We start from the raw sequence: 23,645 nt of genomic DNA on the forward strand, positions 1-23,645 counted from the left end.
CTCAAAACCTTTTACCATCAACTAAACAGTTTCAGTCTTCATCCTTATCTGAAAAAGTATTTTGGCATGTTTTCATTTCATCTCACTTGAAATTACTTTTACTCTGTCATCTTCATGTAGAAGAACTAATGGACCAACTGGCTCAGAACACTGCTACTAGATTCCTTAGACATGCCAGACATAATGATCACATAATCCCTATTTGCTTGATTTCATTTACTCCTTGTCTGTTTCAGGATAATCTTTAAAACCCTTCTCAAATACAAAGCTCTTAGAATAATTACTGCGGAAATGTGTCCACCTTGCTTGCACTTACAAACCTGTGCCACTCAGTAATGAAAAGCCAAAATAATATTTTATAGAGAAGTTCTGCTACTTGTTTCTTGACTAATTTAACCACTGCTAAAGAAAGATTTTACAATACCGTTTTACTCTTTGCAAACACAGAGGCTCCTTGGCTTTTTTTTAGAGCAGGCAGTGTAATGTAGTGGTTAAGGCTTTGGACTTCAAACCCTGAGGTTGTGTATTCAGATCCCACTACTAGCACTGTGTGACCCTCAGCAAGTCACTTTTTTATTAACTTATTCCAAATGGGACAGTATTAGATTGGATTCCATTTGTGTGCAAACATAGTGGATAATGTTGCTATTTCTCAGCACATGGCCCCTGTTCTGCTTGCTGACTAGGATGCTTTCTGTGTGAATTTTGTTTTCTAGTTTACAATTTTAGGGGAATTAATGGCAGTGAGCATATTTTGTGAATGCCCTCAATGATGCTGTAGCATTTCATCCAAGGCTAATCTCTGCCTTGCTGCCTGTTGATGCTGGCACAGGCTCCACCTCTGCTCAGTTTCATTCTGTACTCAATAAAAAGGATTTAGAAGATTATTACATTTAGTCTCAAAATTCTGTTTGTTTCACTGTATGAAGCAATTTATGAGAATGTTGTGTGAAAGCCATGGGTAAAGCCCATATCCCATTACTCCACTTATTCAGCGATTTTCAGTCGTAGCTTTCATTTACATGACTAAGTGAGTCAGAGGCAGTGTGCTTCTGTGAAGACAGTCACCTACTGTGATGTACCTAATGACTAATTCCAACAAGTCTGTGACTCGATATAATAAAATCAAAAATGTTTGATTTTGTCTTTAGTCTGAAGGGTGGGCTGTGTGTGTGTGTGAAACCAGACAACCAATGAATGCTCATCTGAAAGTTTAAAGCGATAGGGAATAAGGAACATGCGTGTTTTTAACCTCACAAATAGAAGAGAAGCTCATCTGTCTGATGTCTCGTGTTTGATGTGCTAAAACAGAATGGAAAAAAGGAATAAAGAGCTGAGACTATAACTGAACTCAAAGCAGCTATTAATCCTTCATACAGCACTGGCTCCATCAGGCATCACTCTATTGGATTTCCGAGAAAGGGGTGAGTATGACTGTGCTTGATCATCAGTATTTGGTTGGTAAATGTGACACAGGTTTCGATTTTCAGTCATGTAATTTGACATGATATCAGCGATTAGCAAATCTGACATGGCCAATGACATTAAGAGGTGTGTGTGTGTTTTGTTTCTTGATACATTAATATTAGAAATGTGTAATTTTAGGGTTATTTTTTAATTTATTTAGACATCTTTTGTTTAGTAGTTTCCATAGTAGTGTTCTTTTATCACAATGTAGAACAGAATTATTTCCCTCAATGCCACTCATTTATTAAATTTCTTTTTAGGAACCTCATTTATTGATCAATGTAGCATTTTACTGTGTGTTTCAAACATCAGTAGTTTTAAGCAAACACATTTTTTAAAGTGGACATTTTTAAAATAGATTTGGTTGCCAGTGTGTAGAGAAAGACAGTCCTAGATTTCAAAATAAATTAGCATGCCCATTGTAAACTCAATTTCTCTAAGCATTCCAAATGATTTTGTTGCAGCCCAGTAAGTCTGAAATCAATTTAGCTATTCTAAGCAGCTCACTAATGAACTTAGTTTTAAATGCTTTTGTATTCAGTCATTAAGATGCTAAATGTCATGTACTAACAACAGATCTCCTCAAGAAGAGATCATTGTTGAACATATGAAAGACAGCACTTAAAAAATAAGGTTATAATCTCTTATACAGAAAACCTGAGCATTTCTTAGGTAGTATAATATTTTTCAGAATAAAATATTAAAGTCAGTGTTAGTGGGCTTTATGGTCAGAACCAATAATGCTGATAAAGATGTTAATCAGATTTTGGCAACAATGCAGTGTCCGTGATGTCAAGCATGAAATATAAAATGTAACAGAAAATTGAAAATGCCATCTCTTAAACTAGATGCTGTTGGAATTTAAAGCAATTATAGGCAACACTGTCCTAGTGTAACGTTCTCTTAATTGATTATAAAAATGGAAGAACAAATTGCATATTTCTTATCAGTTTGTATTTGTAATTACGTGGAATTGTTTGGGACAACTTAAATCAAAGTGTTAATTTAGATTGCTCTTCAATGATTTTCCCTTTAGTTTCTTTTAAAAGTGCTGCTTGACATTACCATTTAAAGATCCCCCTTTGTATGCTGTGATTGCTTGAGTTAGTTTAATTCTGTCATTGTAACGCAGTCAGAAGAGAAAAATGGCATGGAGTTTTTGGCTTATTGTTTGGGATTTTGTTACTTCTTATTGTATGCAATACCTCAGGAAGGACCACAAATCATCACACAATGTTTTGGTGTAGGGTGGTGGAGGCTTGAAATCATGTCTTAAACTGTATAAACTGACAGCCTGTCTGTTCCTCTGGGGATTTTGCAGATTCAGAAATTGGACTTATACTGTACATAATAATATTACAGGGTGGTCCAGATCTAATTATGCAGTTATGAAAAGGCGAACACATTGCACCCGCTGTTCGACTGACAACCGTCTTCCTGCCATTTTGGAATGCAGGGCAGGTGCTGCCATCTATCAGCAAGAAAAATAATTTTTTGTGAATTCTCTATGTAATAGACTTAATAAGTTATAGCGTAATGAAAATTGCATAAATAGCTCTGGACCACCCTATCGATTAGATTAGATCTCAGAAACCGTAAAGCTTTTTAAATCCTGAAAACGTCTTTGTGTCGAATTTTAACTGGTTTTGTGGTTGAAATCAATAAAAGTACCCTAAATTTAATCTTTTCATGATGAAACTTTCCATTTTTTCTTATATTTCCTCCAATTATTGAACAATTAAACATCCCAGAATTTGTACAGCTGCAAAAACCTATTTACCTTGCAATGTCTTTCAAGTCAGTTTAAAGTCAATTCATCATTCCAAAACAACAACCATATATGATATCATCTTTTCAGATGGGGTTCAGGGAGGTTTTTGTTCTTAGCTTGGGATGCTGCTGTTTTGTTTTCTCACAGATTATTGTAACTCAGCACATGTAGTGGGATTTGGTAATGTTATTATGATGATTCAAAGGTGATTTGCTCCAAGTTCTCCAAGTGCTACACATCACCACGCCATATTGGTACAAAATTCTTAAATTACATCTGCCACCTGACAAAATGGATTTGAATGAATGTCTAGCAACAGGAAAGTTTTTTTTAAATTTTATTTTAGGAAACCAGAAGTTACTAATTATTTTTACTCACTCAAACAAAACATCCTCAGTTGTTCTCTTTCTTCTACCTTGTGAAAATTAAAAAGGGCACGCATTACAGATATAATCGTACTTTGTTTTGATGGCTTGGCTATAGCGCATACATTTTGCCTTTTCTTTTCACACGTGCAAATGATATGCCACAAAAAGCATATGAAGCTGAATGTTGATTGGTATTGTGAGTTTCCAATGTACAATGTGCACTCAGGAGGTCAATAAGACTGTCTGTTTCTAAAAAAATATAAGGCATAGTCTTGATATATACTGTAATCCGTTTATTTCAGATTTATCATCTCATGTACACAGTACAATTTCATTCCTATTATAATGACCCTTCATGTGGTTAGAGAAGAAAGGAGGACAATATGGATTGTGGAAATAAAAAAAATAGAAAGGTTTATTCTTTTTTTAGGTTGCAATAAAGAATAGAAAAAAGGAATAGTATCTTTAAGCGATGTTTCAATAAGAAAAGAAAGAAAGCTATAACTATTTACATCCCTAACTGCCACTTCTCCATTGTTATGGCCATGAAGAACATCCTGACTGCAGCTCTGATGTTTCATTTGGCCCGAAAGCGTGCCCTCTTACTATCATGTCTTGCACACTTTTCCTCCTTTCAGTCCCATTCGTTACTTGACCCTTCCAGCTCCTTCAGCCTGCTCCAGTTCCTGTTTTTAACCCTTTAGTCTTTTTGCATGTAGAGCCGCACAGGTCCTACCCTGTGAATATCATTAATTGTGAGGAGCCTGGTGAGCTCAGCTGTCATTTTCTTTCCCTGGTTTTAATTTGCATAAGCTCAGTTCTACTAGTTGCTGACCTTTGTATTGGCTGGTGCCAGGAGTAAATGCTGAGTTCAGTCACTAAAGGGATCCTCTTCCTTGATGCTTCGAGAGCCACTGGTACAGGCCCACTTCAAGCACTCGGAGCACTTGGAGTTTGCAAGTAGAAAAGTGGCTCTTCCCATTCAAACTTTGTGTGTGGTGTACTAATCAGGTTGCCTTCTTTCACTTCTGCTAAACAAGCAAAGCATGCACTTCCTACATTGAATATGAGTGCCTAACATTTTTTTTTTTGTGAGTCACAAGAGCTTACATAAGAAAAATTACACCTGTAGTTTGGCACTGTGATGAGATGTCTGCTAATGTTTGATGCCAATTCACGATCTTTATTTATATTTTGATAGATCCAGGTGTCCGCGAGCCCCAAAGAAACACAATCACACAAAGAGTCCTGGGTTCAAATAATAGTGCATTTCTTACACACAATTGCTTAAAAAGTTAATACAAGCAAAAGTACAAATAACCTCTCCCTCTCTCTCTCTCTCTACAATTCCTCTCACCACCACACTGCCCTCCTCTAGTTGAGTGTTGCTCCACATCCTCCCAGCTCCATCTTGCCTAGATAAGGGAGTGTAGTCCCTTTTATTACGGATCCAGGAGTACTTCTAGTTCAAGTTCCATATCTCCCGACAGCGTCTCCTCGCAGCACCCATGTTCCCCAACAGGGCTGTTTTGCCAGACTACATCTCCCAGCATTCCCTGCTGGTTCCCAAATGGGGGTTGATATGGAGGGCTGCTGCTATCTCGTGTCCTGGGGAAATAACATATCTCTTGCAGTGTCTGATGGGTTACCCATTTATCCTTTTCTGACCATCTCTTGTGGGTCTGGCTCCTTCCATTCTTTTGGCCGGGATGCCTGTTTGTTTCCTCTGGGCCTCCCATCCAGGTAGGGAACCATCCTCTTCTCTGGTTGGGATGCCTGTCCAACCCATGTGGCACTGACAACATCAGCGATGCGTCCAATCAAACAACATTGGATGATATCATTGAATTTTGGCTCATCCCTAATTTAGTTTTGATCCACCATTGATTTTAATGAATTTTCAACTGAATTAAAAATTTGATGATTAAGCAGAATGTAGCTTGTTGAAGGGGAATTGGTTGTCATAACTCTGTTCACATTGCCTGCTACAAGCAGACTAGAGAGGAAGAAACATCTTTAACTTGATAAAAAAAAGAGCCAAGAATTTGCGATAAAATTCATTATTTCCATTTTGCTTTTATTGGTACATGCATGCCTCAGAAACGCAGAATGTATGTTTTCTTAAATCAAAACCTTTGCTACTTCAAAGTGAAAATATTCAGTCAGTTTTAAGGCTTTTTTTCAGGATGGGTCCAAGGTAGCCTTAAGCACCATTATAAAACACAAGAGAGAGCTAGTTATTTTTTTAAAATATACTGCCCCATGCTTACTTCGCTTGCCAACCCCCCTGCCAACTTCGCGTCATTGCCGCTGGCGTATGTGGATTTCACTTTCACCAAACAACAAATCTTTTAATTCTCATGGATATGTCTTTCATTGGGAAGAAACGCTACTTTTCCCTGATAGCAACAGGAATTAGATGATCTACAAGTCTCTGACTTAATATTTAAATCCGTACAATGTATTTGATCTCTTTTTGCTGTTGTTATTTTACCGAGTAATAATTTCCATTTGTTTGTGCTAATACAATCTCTGCTATCATTTTTTTGTGACTTTCGAATTTATGTACTTCCATTATTTTTAACCTGCTCTGCATGTGTAATGCACCAACATTTTCAATTCTTTACAACGTTCTACTTTGTCATCTACTCTTTGTCTTTTATTTCTGGCCCCGGGTCTGGTTATATCTCTTGGCACAAAGTCTCATCTTGCAGGACGTGAAAGGGTCTCTCTGAGAAAGTCACATCTTGTCTCTCTTCCCAAGATTTTTTTTATTTTAATAGAGAGATTTTAAAATATTATTCACATTAGACTGCAATTGTATGTGGTGAATTAATATATACCATGATTGTGGAGAAAAAACTTTCGACTTGAACAAAGCCGAAATTTACCAAACTTTGTAAAGTTAACTATTGTCAGACATATGTTAGCAGGTGTTGGATAATCCCCCAGAAAGCAGTACAAATTTAACCCATCTGGCAGGGATGGAAGAAAGCGACCAAGTCAATAGAGTCCCTTGAATTATTATTCCAGGGCTGTGAGTATAATGGAAGAGCAGTGGGGAATAAACAACTAACTTTTTCCATTCCTTTTCCTTGTAACTGGAGGCAGCAAGAGGATGCTATTGAGGTCCTTGCAGGGGTGTCTGGCCCTTTTGATGAAAGGGGGGGGGGCAGCTCAGCAGGGATACCTAGTGCTGCCAGAGGGAGCTCTGGGAAGAGACTGGAAGTGACTTTGGAAGTATTCCCAGGTTCTGACTTAAAATAGGTCACCGGGCATTGATCTGGTGAGCTTAAAGTCAGGAGGAATGATGTTGGCAAGAGCCCACCTGATAGGAAGAAGGAAGGCCAAAAATGTTCTTAAAATCTATTAATCCCAATTAAAAATCCTTTCCTGGCAGGCTTGTGCGTCAGCAGTCTTAGCTAATTGAACTTTTTGGAGCTGTCTGTCATAATTGAAATAACCAGGGCAGCTAACCCTTAGCAACATTACCAGTTAATAATCTCAAAGCTATTTAGAAAGCACATTAATTTTTCAGTTGTTTTAATACCGTGTAGAATTATTTTGTCCAGAACTTCTCCTGTATTGGAAACAAGGCAGGCACCAGCCCTGGATGGAATTCTGGCCCCTCTCAAACATATCCACACACCAGTGTTCACGTAGAACTGATTTGGAAATGCCAGTCAATCTAACATACACAGTTTTAGGATGCAGAAGGAAAACCCGGTCAAATGCAAGGAAAAATGCACACTTAATAGAGACAATGATGTGATTTAGGCTTTGGACCTACCACACAATAATGTCACCATTTAGAATGTTTTCTGTAGTAAAGGAAGGTGTTCTCTTGCTCAGTTTGCCTTTTCTCAGATTTCTCATGAAGTTAATCTGCCAGTATAGGTTTTTCATTGTGCATATATCCTTAACTCCGTAGTAAGTTGTTTTGTCTTAGTGACCTGTGTGGACAAGTATATCAGATCTGTTGCATCCTTTCTATAATATGTCTCTTGATCATTACTGTTATGCACAGTCACTATGGTGTAATCATTAAATTTGATGTGGTTGCACCTACGTATGGTAAACAGTACAGTCATGGGTGAAAACAGTCTATAGCTATGACAGGAATCCTTATGAATGTTTGTAATCTTTTTGCTTGAATTTTAAATGCCTACCGTTATCTAATGTGCTTATCCAGTTAGTGAGTTAAATACCCAGTAACAGAAAGAATTATGACACATAGGTCAGGTATTTAAACCTAAAGTCCAGCTTGGACTGAACAGTTGTGCTGCAGACAAGTAATCAACATCTGTCATAATGCCGAGTCTCACCTTTTAAGTTATTCAAGGTTGTTGTGTAGGGCTAAAACAACAGCCTTATTATACACTGACAATTCCGTAGACAAACTGGAGTCGGGGTAGAAGAGCTGGAATAATGTTATCCACGTCTGTTAATGTCAGAATTTCAAAGTAGATTTTAACAAAAGAATAAGTGAGAGCTCAGGCATTAACATCCTCAAGCTTTGAATGTGTGTACTCCATTAGTCACTGTCATTTCAAAACAGAAGTTATTTTTGTACGTCAGTCTGCCCTGTGAAATTACAAGAACATGCACTTGATTATAGCAAAACACTCTTTCACAACTGTTTTAAATTGGTTCATGTTTATGCTTACTTTTGATGGAATTTGTTTGATAATAATTGAGAAAACTGATCTGGCAATAATGTTTCTGTTGATTTTTAACATGTTTTCTCTTTACTAAAGAAAAGGGTCCATCTAGTGGCTTAAGTTGGAAGTGCAGATGAAGTGCTTATTGTTTTAACGGACTATTCACAAGCAATCTTTACAGTCTTTGCATTTTATTGACAGATGCAGTATATAAAAAAAGCTGTTGCCTTTATTTACCATGCTGATATTTTCTGCCATTCTTTGTGTGTCACAATTAATTAAATGCTCAATTGTTTGAAGTTGTTCATCTCTTTAGTAGATGAGTTTGTGATTGATAATGGGTGGCTTTATTTGTCTTATTTTATCAAGTGTACAATATTTTAATATTTATTTATGTTAAATACTATATGCAAAATAATAATTAAATGAGAATTTCATTATTGTTATGCATATAATTATGTTTTAAAGGAAAGGATCCCATTCACCACTTGTAATGTATAGCGAGCTTGTTTCTTTAACTGCCCTTTTTTGTGTATTGCTGGATTTTATTTTATCATTTAATATATCCCATACCTTCTAAATGTACTAATTGGTTCATCAGTTTATTTTTATTTTTTCATTCACAGACATAAAGAATACACCATGTACTGTGTAGTATAGATGACTGTACTTAAAAATGTAATGGCTTCCAGTAATTTCTATATTATTTTAAATATAAAAAGTAATGTCTGAGAGTTTTCCTTTCTTATATTTTTCGTTTCTCCAATTACTAATAAAACTAAGCATATACAAAGAAACTCAACAATTTGTTTCAAAGAGTAATTTTTTTGAGTTATCTCCCCAATTTTCTCTTCCAGGTTCTTTTGCCTTTGATATCTTTACAAGTTATTTTCATTCTTCTCATTTCATTCACCCAAACCTCCATGCACAAGTCTTCTCTGGCCTGTCTCTTATTTTCACCCCTCAGCTGTACCATAATTCTACCATATGTTCATTGAATAATGTTCACTTTTCATTGACCTGCTTAAACCTTTTTAGCCTGTTTCTCATCATCACATGACTTACCAATTCATGGCCCTAGCTCATTTTTCATTGTCCTGTTTTTTTATGTGTCCCATTGAACTGATCTTTCTCATCTTTGCCCATTCCAACATTTATTGGCTTTTCAGATTTTTAGACAACTGTATTTCAAATCCGACAACTCCTTCCGTATCTACCCTGGATTTTCTTGCTACTGCGTACAGTTATAAATTTATACAAGATTCTTACTTAAACCAATACTCCATCCAAAAAATATTTTTGTTTTGTAGTTATAGCTGAGAACATTTTTAATCTCATGCTTTTATGCAGAAGAGAGATAATAAAGTTTCTGACGGGTGTCTATGGAGACCAACACTAGACAACAGCAAGCAGTATCAAAAATATCCATGAAAAAGCCTTAAACAGGTTAAGTCATCAAATCCTATCCTCATAACATCCCAAACACATGCAATTTTATTGAAGTCTTTTTAAGTAAATCATTTCTGGAAAATGCTGTCATGAACATAAATGGAACATGCTCAGAAGCGTCTGAGCATTTAAATTGAAGATCTGCCTCCCCCCGTTCATTGGTCAGGAGTCCAGCCTAGTAACAGCTTATTCAATGGCTAACATTGTGCTGCACACAATATCAACAAAAAGTAGGCCCTGAGAGATGGGTAAAACTAAAGATTCAAAGTTTAAAAAAAAATGAATGAAAACATAATCAGTTGGAGAATATGCCTCATAAATGTGCGTATCTGCGATGCTTCTACAAGAATACGGTCAGTTCACACATGCAGTGGAATAGGCTGCTCCTAAATAATTCTGAGGCATTCCAGTTGTGGCCCACCACTAAAGGTGGGAATGGTCCTACAATTGAAATGCTCATTCATGTCTTGAGTTCCATTTACAATCACAGCAAAGCTTTCAACTGATATTTTTTTAACTCTATTTTAGTAAAAAAATACATGTATTTGGGGTTTTGTAAGGGTGCAACTGGATATCTTGACATGTGGATTATATGAAATAAGTGTCTTGGGAATGTTTCATGGACTTTTTTGGTATTGTTTGCTGTTGTCTGCTGTTGGTCTCCCTAGACAACAATTCTGTCAAAAGTTTTATCTCCATTCAGCATGAAAACATGAGGTTAAAAATGTTTCTGTTCTATCACTACATACTGTATGTAACTAAAATACAAAAAAGTATATTTTTGGGTGGTACTGTATATTCCTTATATGTTTTATGAAATTATTATGTTTGTACTTGAATGATGTTTCAGTACAAGTGCTGAAATTGAAGTCCAACATTTCAAAATGAGTTAATATTTTTCTTACTTTTCTATCAAGTGGCACAAGTTCATATTGTGTATGTGTGTATGTGTGTTTTAATTTAATATGATGTAAAAGAACAGATTTTGGTGGATAGTGATAGTCCTTGAATAGATTTCAGATTAACTTTAACATGTCTTCTTGTCTAGCATGGCCAGACGTGATTCTCGAATACACGTCTGGGAACAAGCCATTAAGAAGTTTGTAGTGAATATTGGTGAAATCCTGCGTTGCAAAGGCTGTGCACACAGGGTTACTTCAGAAAGCCTCCACCCCCAATTTCTCCAGTCCATGTATTTTAAACCACTGCCTCGGTTTCAGGGAAAGAAAAATAGATACCAAACAAAAGACTTAATGCTGGGAGTAAATAAAAAGCTAAATTTGCTGTTATCCATTCAGGAGCTCAGTAGCATATGGTCACTGAAGCTTAATAATGCATTTGCTCATTATAATGAGCGCTGCAACAATAGAGACAGACACACACACGTTGACTACATATCTGTAGTGTAAGTGCCTATGTCTGCTATGGTATCTTTCTGTCATTTTAGCTGTTTCATCACTATAACAAAAGCAAACACAGTTTAGATAAGCATTGTGGTTTATGGATATAAAAAACGTGTTAAAACACTGTGGCTATTTTGTCATGGCATATTTGAATTTCCAATTAAACACTAATGTTAAATTTCTTTAGCTATTCATTTAGACATGCAGTCAGTAGATGGATGTTGTGCAGTCTTATCTATGCATCTGCTGGTGATGTTAGGCAGACTGTAGCTCTTTATTATCAGCTCTCTTAACAGTAGTCCTTTTGACGGTGTGCGGCATACTGTTTACTTCAAACACATATTTTACAGTTCATATTTTAATGAATATAGCCATCAGTTCTTTTAAGCTTACTTTGACCCCTACACTATCGTTGTAATGCTGAACAATAGAGAGCACACATAGCAGCTGCGACAACATATCATTCACATTTATCATTCATGCATTGATTTCGTTGAATGCCAAAGTATAATCTGATGTTACAGAATTTTTTTTTCTTGCATGAGGGTGTTTATATTTAAAACAAGGTATGTTTGATTTCAAAATGTGCAAGGTGCTCTCTACACATACAATATATATTGTGGCGAGTGGCTGGGGCTGCTGCCCAACCAGGACGCCCAGGAGGACCGGAGGAGGGCTTGAGCCTCCTCCAGACCACGAGGGGGCAACTGCCCTGATTGCTTAGGAGACCACAGGTACAGAGCTTTGAAGCTCAACCCTGTAGGGGCCCGTGGTCATTGCCAGGGTTCGTCCCGGTGCCTTTGGAGCCCTGGACCTCAGCACTTCCGCCACACCCGGAAGTGCTGGGGGGAAGGGGACCGGGAACACCCAGAGTGCTTCTGGGTACTCAGCCGACACTTCCGCCACACAGGGGAGTGTCGGCGGAGGAGTGTCGGGAAGCACCTGGAGACCATCCGGGCATGTTATTTAAGGGGCCGCCTCCCTCCATTCGGGGGCTGGAGTCTGGTGGAAGTGGACAAGAGTCTAGGAGCAGAGGAGTGGAGGTGGTGAAGAGAGGCACTAAGGAAAGAGTCCGGGACTTTGGGGTGATTGTAGTTTGTAAATAAATGTGTGTTGGGTGACAAAATGATGTCCGCTTGTCTGTGTCCAGGGCTCATTCCACAATATCTAGTAGCTTTTTTTTGTTAAGAGACTTTCCAACTGTAGATGGTTTATTGTAAACAGAAGCTTAATTCCTTTTAGTCCAGGTTAATGAGAACACCTCTGATCTTTGCAGTACAAAATCACCACTCCTATTTTGAGCACTGTCTTCATGAGGCGTTGGATTGGTTTAGAAATGTGACACTCAGTGAGCTGTCTAATTGCTCCCACCCAGTTTTAAGCACAATTCATTAATGGTTGTCTAGAGTAGTATATATTATACATCTGGCTTCAGCGAGACCATCTTCATATCATGTAACTTAGATGTGAATCATGAATTTGGACTTTCTTCAGTAACACCCCACTATTTCTTCAGCATTTTCTTACATTGACCTCTTAAGAAATCAGTCATTCAACCTTCATTCCATTATATTAACAAGTGTTCAGTGAGTTTAATGTAAGTAACCACCCTTGGATGAGACATTAGAGGTTTACAGGGCATAACCGCACACATTAACACACTCACTCACGTTGGAGTAATCCACTATTTTCATTCATTTTTACTCCATGTCATTGTACCACAGGCAAAAACTGGAGCTTCCAAATGAAGCCTTCACAGACATTCAGTGTCCGTGCTAACTGTATACAGAAGACACACCAGCTAGTAATCCAGATGGTGTCCATGAATTGTGAGAATATAATTCCCGTTTCTGGGCTGCTGTGTTATTCTACATTGAGCTTTTTGCCAAGAGCTCCATTCATCCCAAGGCACTTTACTGCCCGTACCGAAGTACTTCTTAGACATTAAAAATGTATCACAATTTTCTACTGCAGCCTTTTTGAGGGGAAAAGCAATTTTTATGTAGTCAAATCTGAGTAAATTTGAAATTGCCATTCACTTCACAAGTAAGTGCGTAAAAATAGCCTATCCACCTTCATTCTTGTAGATGCCATAATAAAAACCTGAAAAAGACTAGTAAAAATTCGAAAACCTTTCTTGTTCATAATGCTGTTTTGATCGTGAGCAGAGGGGCTTTTTCATTATTAGAGGAAAAGAGAAAATGTGAGCCTTATGTTTAACATAGAAAAGAACTGAATGAGAAGGTAAAGCACAATGAAGAGATCTGTGTGATATAAAATTTAAACATTGCATCCTACTTCATTAAGTTTAGACAGATGTTCAGAAATACTTTGAAGACGTGATTTTTAGTTGGATGTTCTTGTTATAAATGCTAATATCTTTATAATAACTGTCTCTGTATAATTGAGTAGTCTGAAATTATTATTACATATTTATTGTTAATGGGCCTCCCTTATCAATTGTTTGTAGAAATCCTGCATTTACATTTTCATTTCTAAGTATAAGTAACTTGTGTCAGATTAATTAAGGTGCAGGAAATGAAATCTGATTGCATTAATGAGAAAACATTGATGAAACTGTCTTCGAACTAGAATAAAGCAACACACACCCTAAATGCCATATGAGAACAGGACACTTGTGTCTCAGTTTATGAAATAGTGGCTCACATTACCAGGGTGAAATGGACTGGATTACAAGAATGAAAACTAGATAAAGATGGAAAAAATTATACCAGGGGAAAATGAAGCAGGTTGCATGTGTGTCATGGAAGATTTTGAAACATTCTGAAATAATATGGTCTCAAATAACTGAATACAGGTGTAATCCTGTTGTACAATAATACAAATATTTTATTATAACGGAAATTTCATTATAACGCATATGAGGAAAATACATATACTATTGTGACTGGGGTCGCTAGTGATTTGCCTATTTTATTGGCAGCGGCTCAAGGACAGCTCCATAGATGCTTTGCGGCATCTTACCATGTAACATGCTTGTCACATGATGTTTAGGACAATTAGCTCCCAACCATGACTCACCTTAGTGTCTCTCGTGCAACTAACTCTGTGACCCAAGCTTGACAATACCTATGTAAAAAAACAGCGTCTCTTAAACTGTAAAATATATTTTATTTGAAAGTAAGACATTAGATGTAACCTTTTTTTTTAATAGAAATACAGGTATGAATCTGCGGTGGGCTGGCGCCCTGCCTGGGGTTTGTTCCTGCCTTGTGCCCTGTTCTGGCTGGGATTGGCTCCAGCAGACCCCTGTGACCCTGTAGTTAGGATATAGCGGGTTGGATAATGGATGGATGAACCGGTATGAATTCAGAATGAAAATGAGATGTTAGATGTAACTTTGTTGTATAGAAATACAAATGCTCTTCAAAATTTTTTTCATTCATGTTCCAGTGCCCAATCTTTAACTTTGTCTTCTATTTTTTTCAATCCTTCAAAATTGTTGACAGCATTGAAGACGCACTTCCCAAAGCTTTTGCCATGTCATTTTTCTGCATTCCAGAATCAACTTTTTCCAAGATTGTTAATGTTTCTTTCAGCGTATAAAGACACGGTTTCTCACTTCTTTTTTTGTTCATTGCAAAGAAAACTTTGAGAAGTGCTATGAAACTTGAACCTGACACACAACACAACTACCCACGTGGACACTTTGTGGAGCACTCAGAATTCTGCTATATGTATGATGTCTTGCCTACACTCATGCCGAGCCTCAACGAGACTGCCTGACACCAGAAAAATTGGCCTAACAAGAAAGAGACAGTCTGTTGCAGGTTTCCCGAGACTCTGCAAAAGTGTAGGTGTAGTATTAAATATTTTTTGCATCGCATTATTATCTTCGGTGGCCATTTTTGGTCAAAAAAAAAAGTTAGTCATCCCGAAATTTACATTTTGTTAAAACAGAATTCGTTTAACATTATGTTGTATGAATGTTTGTCCGGGCCAACAAGAAATTATTCATTATTCTGAAAATGTAGTTACTTTGTGTTCGCTCTAATGGGATTTGACCCAGAATTGTTTTACTGACTGATGTGACTTTGTTTTGAAGATAGAAAGAACTCAGAGAAAACTCATTTGAACATGGGAGACAAAGTAAAGTACCTGTTCTCCTTTTTGCACCATTGCTCCAGCTTGAAGATTAAGCAGTTTGGTTTAAAAGATACTTGGAGCAGAATTAAAAGCTTTTTTTTTTTTAAAAAAAAAAGTGCATTCTCTGCTATAATACAGCCAGGTAGACTTAACTTCATCTCATACTTCCTTGTCTTTGTTATCTTGGGGAAAGGGGACAATTTTTCTCTAACTGCAAAAGTAATGTATAGACGTTTATTCCTACTACTCAAAAACAAGATGATTTCATTATTTTGTTACATAATTGGATTGTTTCACAATAAATAAGGTGTTATTTTGTAATAGAATTGCATTTTTTTGCAAAAATATTGCCTGCTGCGGTCAATTCATTGTGCATTCATGTGCCCCGATTATGTAGTAACATCTACCAAGAAAAAGTTTAAGCATTTGTGTCATTTGCAATTAAGTGACAAGAACTAAGCTGACATTACAGACATTCATTTAATCCTGCATGTGCTGATGAGTACATTAAATCCGCCCATTTTAGGGTAACAGAGCACCAGTTATTACAGCAGCAGCACTGGGTTTTAGGCAGGAAACAAATGTGGTGGATAGCTTGCTGGTCCTTTGTTGAGCAAGCTCAGTTATAGGACACACTCTGTACCCCCTGGAAGTCGTAGCGATGGCAGAATGCCATTATGAATAATGCTGCACCATTATACCAACAGTAATACAGTGATCCCTCGCTATATCGCGCTTCGACTTTCACGGCTTCACTCCATCGCGGATTTTAAATGTAAGCATATCTAAATATATATCATGGATTTTTCGCTGGTTCGTGGATTTCTGCGGGCAATGGGTCTTTTAATTTATGGTACATGCTTCCTCAGTTTGTTTGCCCAGTTGATTTCATACAAGGGATGCTATTGGCGGATGGCTGAGAAGCTACCCAATCAGAGCACGTATTACTTATTAAATAAAACTCCTCAATGATATACGATATGCTTCCCACAAAAACTTCAAAGCTCTAACAGCCCGTATTGATTTTTTGATTGTTTGCTTTTCTCTGTCTCTCTCACTCTCTCTGACATTCTCTGCTCCTGTTAGCAGAGGGGCTGTTTGCTTAGAAGATATGGACGCTCCTCTAAAAAAATGCTGAAACACTACCTTCACATTGATCCCTTCACTGCGGCGCTTTATCGTGCTTTGCATACTTAACCTCTAAAAACTGCTGAAACACTACCTTCACATTGATCCCTTCATTGCGGTGCTTTATCGTGCTTCGCATACTTAAAAGTGCAACAGCCCTATTGATTTTTGATTGTTTACTTTACTTTCTCTCTCTGACATTCTCTGCTCCTGACGCCGCAGATATGTTTGCATTATTTTAATTGTGAGAAAGAACTGTCATCTCTATCTTGTCATTGAGCACAGTTTAAACTTTTGACTAAAGGGTGTTATTTCATGTCAAGAGGGCTCTAATAATGTTAAAAAAACATATTTAGAAGGTCGTAAACAGGTTTTCAATGCTCTAACTGCGAAAATATTAGATTTATAAATAAAGAATCCAACTTCGTGGAAATTAATTTATCTGTCTGGAGTGGATTAACCGTGATAAACAAGGGTTTACTGTATAATTGTGCGGAGAATATTTATAAACAATGTGGGAGAGTTTCTAAGGGCTTAAAATATATAAAAAAAAAACATACAAACATATGGTTTCTACTTCGCGGATTTTCACCTGTCGCGGAGGGTTCTGGAATGCAACCCCCGCGATCAAGGAGGGATTACTGTACGTCTGCATAATGCATCACTGGGACTGTCAAGTCAAAAGTTTTCTCTTTTTTGAATTTTCTATCTATCTATCTATCTATCTATCTATCTATCTATCTATCTATCTATCTATCTATCTATCTATCTATCTATCTATCTATCTATCTATCTATCTATCTATAGTGCATTCGGAAAGTATTAACAGCGCATCACTTTTTCCACATTTTGTTATGTTACAGCCTTACTCCAAAATCGATTAAATTAATTTTTTTCCTCAGAATTCTACACACAACACCCCATAATGACAACGTGAAAAAAGTTTACTTGAGATTTTTGCAGATTTATTAAAAATAAAAAAATTGAGAAAGCACATGTACATAAGTATTCACAGCATTTGCCATGAAGCTCAAAATTGAGCTCAGGTGCATCCTGTTTCCCCTGATCATCCTTGAGATGTTTCTGCAGCTTAATTGGAGTCCGTCTGTGGTAAATTCAGTTGATTGGACATGACTTGGAAAGGCACACACCTGTCTATAGAAGGTCCCACAGTTGACAGTTCATGTCAGAGCACAAACCAAGCATGAAGTCAAAGGAATTGTCTATAGACCTCCGAGACAGGATTGTCTCGAGGCACAAATCTGGGGAAGGTTACAGAAAAATTTCTGCTGCTTTGAAGGTCCCAATGAGCACAGTGCCCTCCATCATCCATAGGTGGAAGAAGTTCGAAACCACCAGGACTCTTCTTAGAGCTGGCTGGCCATCTAAACTGAGCGATCGGGGGAAAAGGGCCTTAGTCAGGGAGGTGACCAAGAACCCGATGGTCACTCTGTCAGAGCTCCAGAAGTCCTCTGTGGAGAGAGGAGAACCCTCCAGAAGGACAACCATCTCTGCAGCAATCCACCAATCAGGCCTGTATGGTAGAGTGGCCAGACGGAAGCCGCTTCTTAGTAAAAGGCACATGGCAGCCGGCCTGGAGTTTGCCAAAAGGCACCTGAAGGACTCTCAGACCATGAGAAACAAAATTCTCTGGTCTGATGAGACAAAGATTGAACTCTCTGGTGTGAATGCCATGCATCACGTTTGGAGGAAACCAGGCACCGCTCATCACCAGGCCAATACCATCCCTACAGTGAAGCATGGTGGTGGCAGCATCATGCTGAGGGAATTTTTTCAGCGGCAGAAACTGGGAGAGAAGTCAGGATAAAGGGAAAGATGACTGCAGCAATGTACAGATACATCCTGGATGAAAACCTGCTGCAGAGCGCTGTTGACTTCAGACTTGGGTAACGGTTCATCTTTCAGCAGGACAACAAACCTAAGCACACAGCCAAGATATCAAAGGAGTGGCTTCGGGACAACTCTGTGAATGTCCTTGAGTGGCCCAGCCAGAGCCCAGACTTGAATCCGATTGAAAATCTCTGGAGAGATCTTAAAATGACTGTGTACCGATGCTTCCCATCCAACCTGATGGAGCTTGAGAGGTGCTGCAAAGAGGAATGGGCGATAACTGGCCAAGGATAGGTGTGCCAATCTTGTGGCATCATATTCAAAAAGACTTGAGGCTGTAATTGCTGCCAAAGGTGCATCGACAAAGTATTGAGCAAAGGCTGTGAATACTTATGTACATGTGATTTCTCAGTTTTTTTATTTCTAATAAATTTGCAAAAACCTCAAGTAAACTTTTTTCACATTGTCATTATGGGGTGTTGTGTGTAAAATTCTGAGGAAAAAAAAGAATTTAATCCATTTTGGAATAAGGTTGTAACATAACAAAATGTGGAAAAAGTGATGCGCTGTGAATACTTTCCGTATGCTATCTATCTATCTATCTATCTATCTATCTATCTATCTATCTATCTATCTATCTATCTATCTATCTATCTATCTATCTATCTATCTATCTATCTATCTATCTATCTATCTATCTATCTATCTATCTATCTATCTATCTATCTATCTATCTATCTATCTCTCAATGGCATAGCCAGTCACAAAAGAGTGTGCTGTATGCAATCTAGTAAAACAAAAATGAACAGAGTATAAGTTAATTTTTATGCAGTTGTTTGCTTTAGATATTTTGAAACAATATGCTCTGGAGGCACAGTTTCCAATGTTCTTACCTCAAACCGTGAGGGGTTCTGGTTGGGAATGGAAACATCAGATAAATGTTATTATTTATTTCTATAAAAGTTGTAAAAACAATTGTACTATTCTCCGTATTGTACTTTGTAAACATGATGAAATTGTGTTCATAATATAAGGAAATTATACAAAATGTCATTTTAGATTTCATGTAACTTAATGGCTTCAACTTGATACCTGTTTAGACACTTTAGCTGTTTTTTCTGTTTCTTCTGAGCCTTTTTTCTGCTACTCATGATTATATGTGCTTGCATGTACTGTAATTGAACCCCTCGGTTTGAGTAAATACAGGATACCTTGGGATGCTACAAAATAAAGAAAAAATAACACTGCTGCTAACGGTATTCCACCTCAGACGTCCATCTCCCGTAATGGACGAGACACTATTTACATGCATTTCATATGTGTTCCGTGTCTAAAATGATCTGGGTAAATGTTGGATGACAGGAAATGTGAGGCAAGAAATGTTGAACACATAACTGAAATAGAAACTTTTTCCATGTTATAGTAATAATGATGTGAAGTGTATTTACCCTATACAACTCAAGGTACCTTACATCCAGATAATGAGACCTGAGCCGGGAGAACTTCAGCTGCATTTTGGGGGATGAGATAGTAGGCAACTTGCTGCTTGTGCTCAACAACACATTTGCAAAACAAAGACACTAATTAAGAGGTGCAAATGAATTTAAGGTGGCCTGTCATTATGACTTTTTTCGTAGACTACAGGCAGCAGAGCAGTTTAATTTAGAGGAAAACGAACGTCAAATGAGATGGAAGACTTGATGTGGAAGCAATAGGTTTTATACTGAGCTGACTCGGGTGGTTTGTGCAGTGAAAGGCTGAGGATGATTGGGTGAAGAGATGCACAAAGATTGCGGTTGCGGGGATGAGACTCAGAGGGAAGCCAAACAAGATTTGGTTAGAGGTCATAAGAAAACAATGAGTATCACCCTGAAGGATTTTCAGGATCTGGGAGAAAAACAAGCATGAAACTGATGGTAATGATAATGATTTCTTGAGTAAAGAAAATGCAAAATGAATACACATTCTGGTATCCCACCCAAAGTGAGATAGTGTGTTGCACTGGATGGTGTTAGGAAAGAACCCACCAAAATAAATGAATTAAGCAATGCCAGTAAACGGATGGATGGATGACAAAGAAATTTCTCTTAACTGTATTCATTTTGCTCTAATTTGCAGGTGTAGTTAAAGTAGAATATGGAGATGTTTCAATACGGAAAGCTCTACGAGACAGACTTCAGTGCAAACCATTTTCATGGTACCTTGAGAATATTTATCCAGATTCACAGATACCGAGAAGATACTACTCACTTGGTGAAGTATGAATTCTTGAATTTTTCAAGTTGTTGTATTTTATAAATTAAGCATTAAAATCTACTAGTCTGTTATTTTAATGTGTATCTAGCATGTTCTGAAATGATCTTATGCACTTTGCAAGCAGATTTTAAACACAAATAGAATTTACAAATTATGAAACTAATTGTGAAAAGTTGAAAAGGGGTACCAAAAATAATAGAAACTTGCATAAAAGGCCAAGTTAATATACTGATTGCATGGATGAAACAAGTATGCATTCTATAGGTATTATATTTATTTTGCCGATTACTTAATGATCCAAACACTGTGTGGAATAATTAATAAAGTATTCATTCTGTGATTTGTTGTCTCTTACCTGAATTTTAACCTTCATCCAGCCTATGTGTTTAATTTTATAAACTTTGATAACAGGCTGTTATAGCCCACTATTTTGGGAATCTCTTTCCACTTTCACAGTTACTTGCTGTACATACATTGCAGAGACAAGGCAGACTTCCCTATTACTTTACAAATGCACAATAAAAGTAATACTGGGTGTGTATTTAATTTTAAATTAACAAAATTAATATGTAAACCAATACGTTTGATTTCTTCATACAATATATTGACCAGCATTTAATTTTGCTTAAATCCAGCTACAAAGATTGCAACTATGTATTCTTCAAAGTAAATATTTTAAGTCAGTCTTACATTATTACATGCCACTGATGGACTGAAGAACTGCGTGTTCATCAGGTTACAGAATTAAAGTATATGGCTTTGAATGAAACTTTCAGGTAGCGGACTCTTGTACATAATAACCTGTGCTCCCAGACAAAACAGTAAAGTTTTAACACAAACTGTGCCCTTTTGCTAGGATTGTAAAAGTGTACGCCAGTACAGGTAATAAAGTTGTTTTTATAACTCTGGAAGTACTTTATTCCATCAGGTGTATCTCCACTGAGAAATTATAAAAATAATTTTCAGTTTTCTGTAATTACAGTCAAATTAAATAAAGCTATACATTTTTCTGATGCTTTCATTCCTCTATAACATACAGTACTGTACAAAATTCTGTGCCACCCAAGAAAATTGTTTTTACTGTGAGTTATGTGAGTAGTAAGTGCATATAATAAGTATCTAAGATGAGGCTGTAGGTTTATCTTTAATCTTTTGTAGTGTATGCTATCAAAACTGGACTTCTATGAACTTAGTTTATTATTGGTGGATTTTTGTTTTCATCTCTTATAGTTTCTGCTTTTACCACTTGATTATTACTTTTTTTTCTGGTGCACTTTATTACTCAGGGATTAAAGCCATTTTATGCTTACCCATTTTAACCCAGCTAGATTTGGCATTTCAATACCTCTGTGAAGAGGTGCTGAACGTGACATCACCTCAGTTTTTGATTATTTTTAGAATTTTACAATTATTTGTTGGTACTTATTTGTAATCAATTTAGATCATCATGTAGTGATTTGTTTTCTGTTGATCAATGTCAAAAAAGCCAGAATTAAATCCACTGTAATTCGGTGTTGTATAACAATAAAATGTGAAAATCTGTAAGGGGCTGAATACTTTTTATATGTACTGTATTTGCCATATCTTCATGGATAGATTGCTATGATTCAGTGATTAGGGGTTTTCATGGGAAGTGCATTATCAGGCCACAACTAGCTCAAAATCGAATAGCTAATACTCTTAACACATACTATAATGGTATAACCACAAAATATATGATATTTTTGTGTATTGATTTCATGTCCATTTCACATTGCAGACTTATGGGAAGTCATGGTTTTTCATTTTCTGGACTTCTATAACCCTCACTTGGCCCCTCGCAAATTCCACATTTTAAGAAACCTTAATATATTTCATATCTTCCATCCATCCATTTTCCAACCCGCTGAATCCGAACACAGGGTCACGGGGGTCTGCTGGAGCCAATCCCAGCCAACACAGGGCACAAGGCAGGAACCAACCCAGGGCAGGGTGCCAACCCACCGCAGTATTTCATATCTTGGCATCATAAAATCATACATTTCTTCATCTACTCAGTAACCTAGATAGTTTTCCAATACTTTCATTATAAAGTACAGTAGTTTCAGTCCTTTGATGTTGCCTTCACTATACCAGAGCTTCACTACACTAATCTCAAGGAATACCAAGAGTTTTTTCATTTATTTTACCACTTGGATGCTCCATCAGTTGTAAGAATTTGTCACTATCCAAAATATTCTAGTTTTATTTGTGACACTTCTTTTCTGCTGTACTTGTTATACATTTCATTTTGGTGTGTAGTGTATGTGTAGTCTAGTGATGTGTAGTGGTATCTGTTGATTTTTTGGTTGTTGCATTCATTTCTTTTGAATATTTTTCATTTCCTTGTAAAAGCACTTTGTATTAAGAGGTTATATTGAAAATATACTGTTGGCAAAATCTACATATTGTCTAAATTCTCCCCTCCACTCCCTGAAGACCAGTTTCCCAAAATCTGTGATGGGTTAGTCCATGATCTCTTTCTTTTCCGAAGTAAATGGCTCAGGTGACTCGTAGAGATAGTGAAATTTGAAATATTTTAATGATTGTGCTGTATTGTTTGAAATTTGCATCACAAATATAATAATAATAATGTAATAGTTACACTAATACATAGAAACAGTGATTGGGGATCTCTTGTATGTAAAGCATTCTGAATTCACAGTTTTTCTTACTTTTAGATTAGAAATGTGGAAACCAATCAATGTTTAGACAATATGGGAAGAAAGGAGAATGAAAAAGTTGGCATGTTCAACTGTCATGGAATGGGAGGAAACCAGGTGAGCTCAATATGTAGATTCTCCAGTTCAGCAAAGATGCAGTATTGTATTGCCACTTAAGCTACAGTATATGCACACCTTTAACATTCTACCTATCAATTTTTTTTCTGTTTTGGTGGGTGACCACAGACAGTCTCTATCACTTATATATATATACTGTACATACTGTATATATATGTACTATATATATATATATATATATATATATATATATATATATATATATATATACACACACACTACAAATCTGGAGAATATATTAAAAACATTCTTGTCCGTACAGCCCTACCCCAACACTGCTATGCTCTGTGAGCAAGCTGAGGAAGTTCTAGAATCCCAACTTCTATTTGCACCCTGTACGGCCTTACCCCTCAATGACATCACAC

The 23,645-nt window shown here is 37.0% G+C and overlaps 1 protein-coding gene across 3 annotated transcripts in view; it reads left to right on the forward strand.

Moving 5' to 3' along the window:
- Positions 1–23,645, forward strand: part of galnt13 (UDP-N-acetyl-alpha-D-galactosamine:polypeptide N-acetylgalactosaminyltransferase 13) — a 241,880-nt gene that overhangs the window by 117,009 nt on the left and 101,226 nt on the right. For all 3 annotated transcript variants that reach the window (XR_005634152.1, XM_039757433.1, XM_039757432.1), the window contains exons 9-10: positions 20,324–20,463; positions 23,161–23,259. Coding sequence is in view for 2 of the 3 variants with exons in the window: in XM_039757433.1 (XP_039613367.1) it covers positions 20,324–20,463; positions 23,161–23,259 (239 nt within the window). In the remaining variant the exon portion in view is untranslated. The remainder of the gene's footprint in view (positions 1–20,323; positions 20,464–23,160; positions 23,260–23,645) is intronic.

The sequence above is a fragment of the Polypterus senegalus genome, chromosome 6 (genome assembly GCF_016835505.1).
Source record: "Polypterus senegalus isolate Bchr_013 chromosome 6, ASM1683550v1, whole genome shotgun sequence".
Classification (NCBI taxonomy): Eukaryota; Metazoa; Chordata; class Cladistia; order Polypteriformes; family Polypteridae; genus Polypterus; species Polypterus senegalus.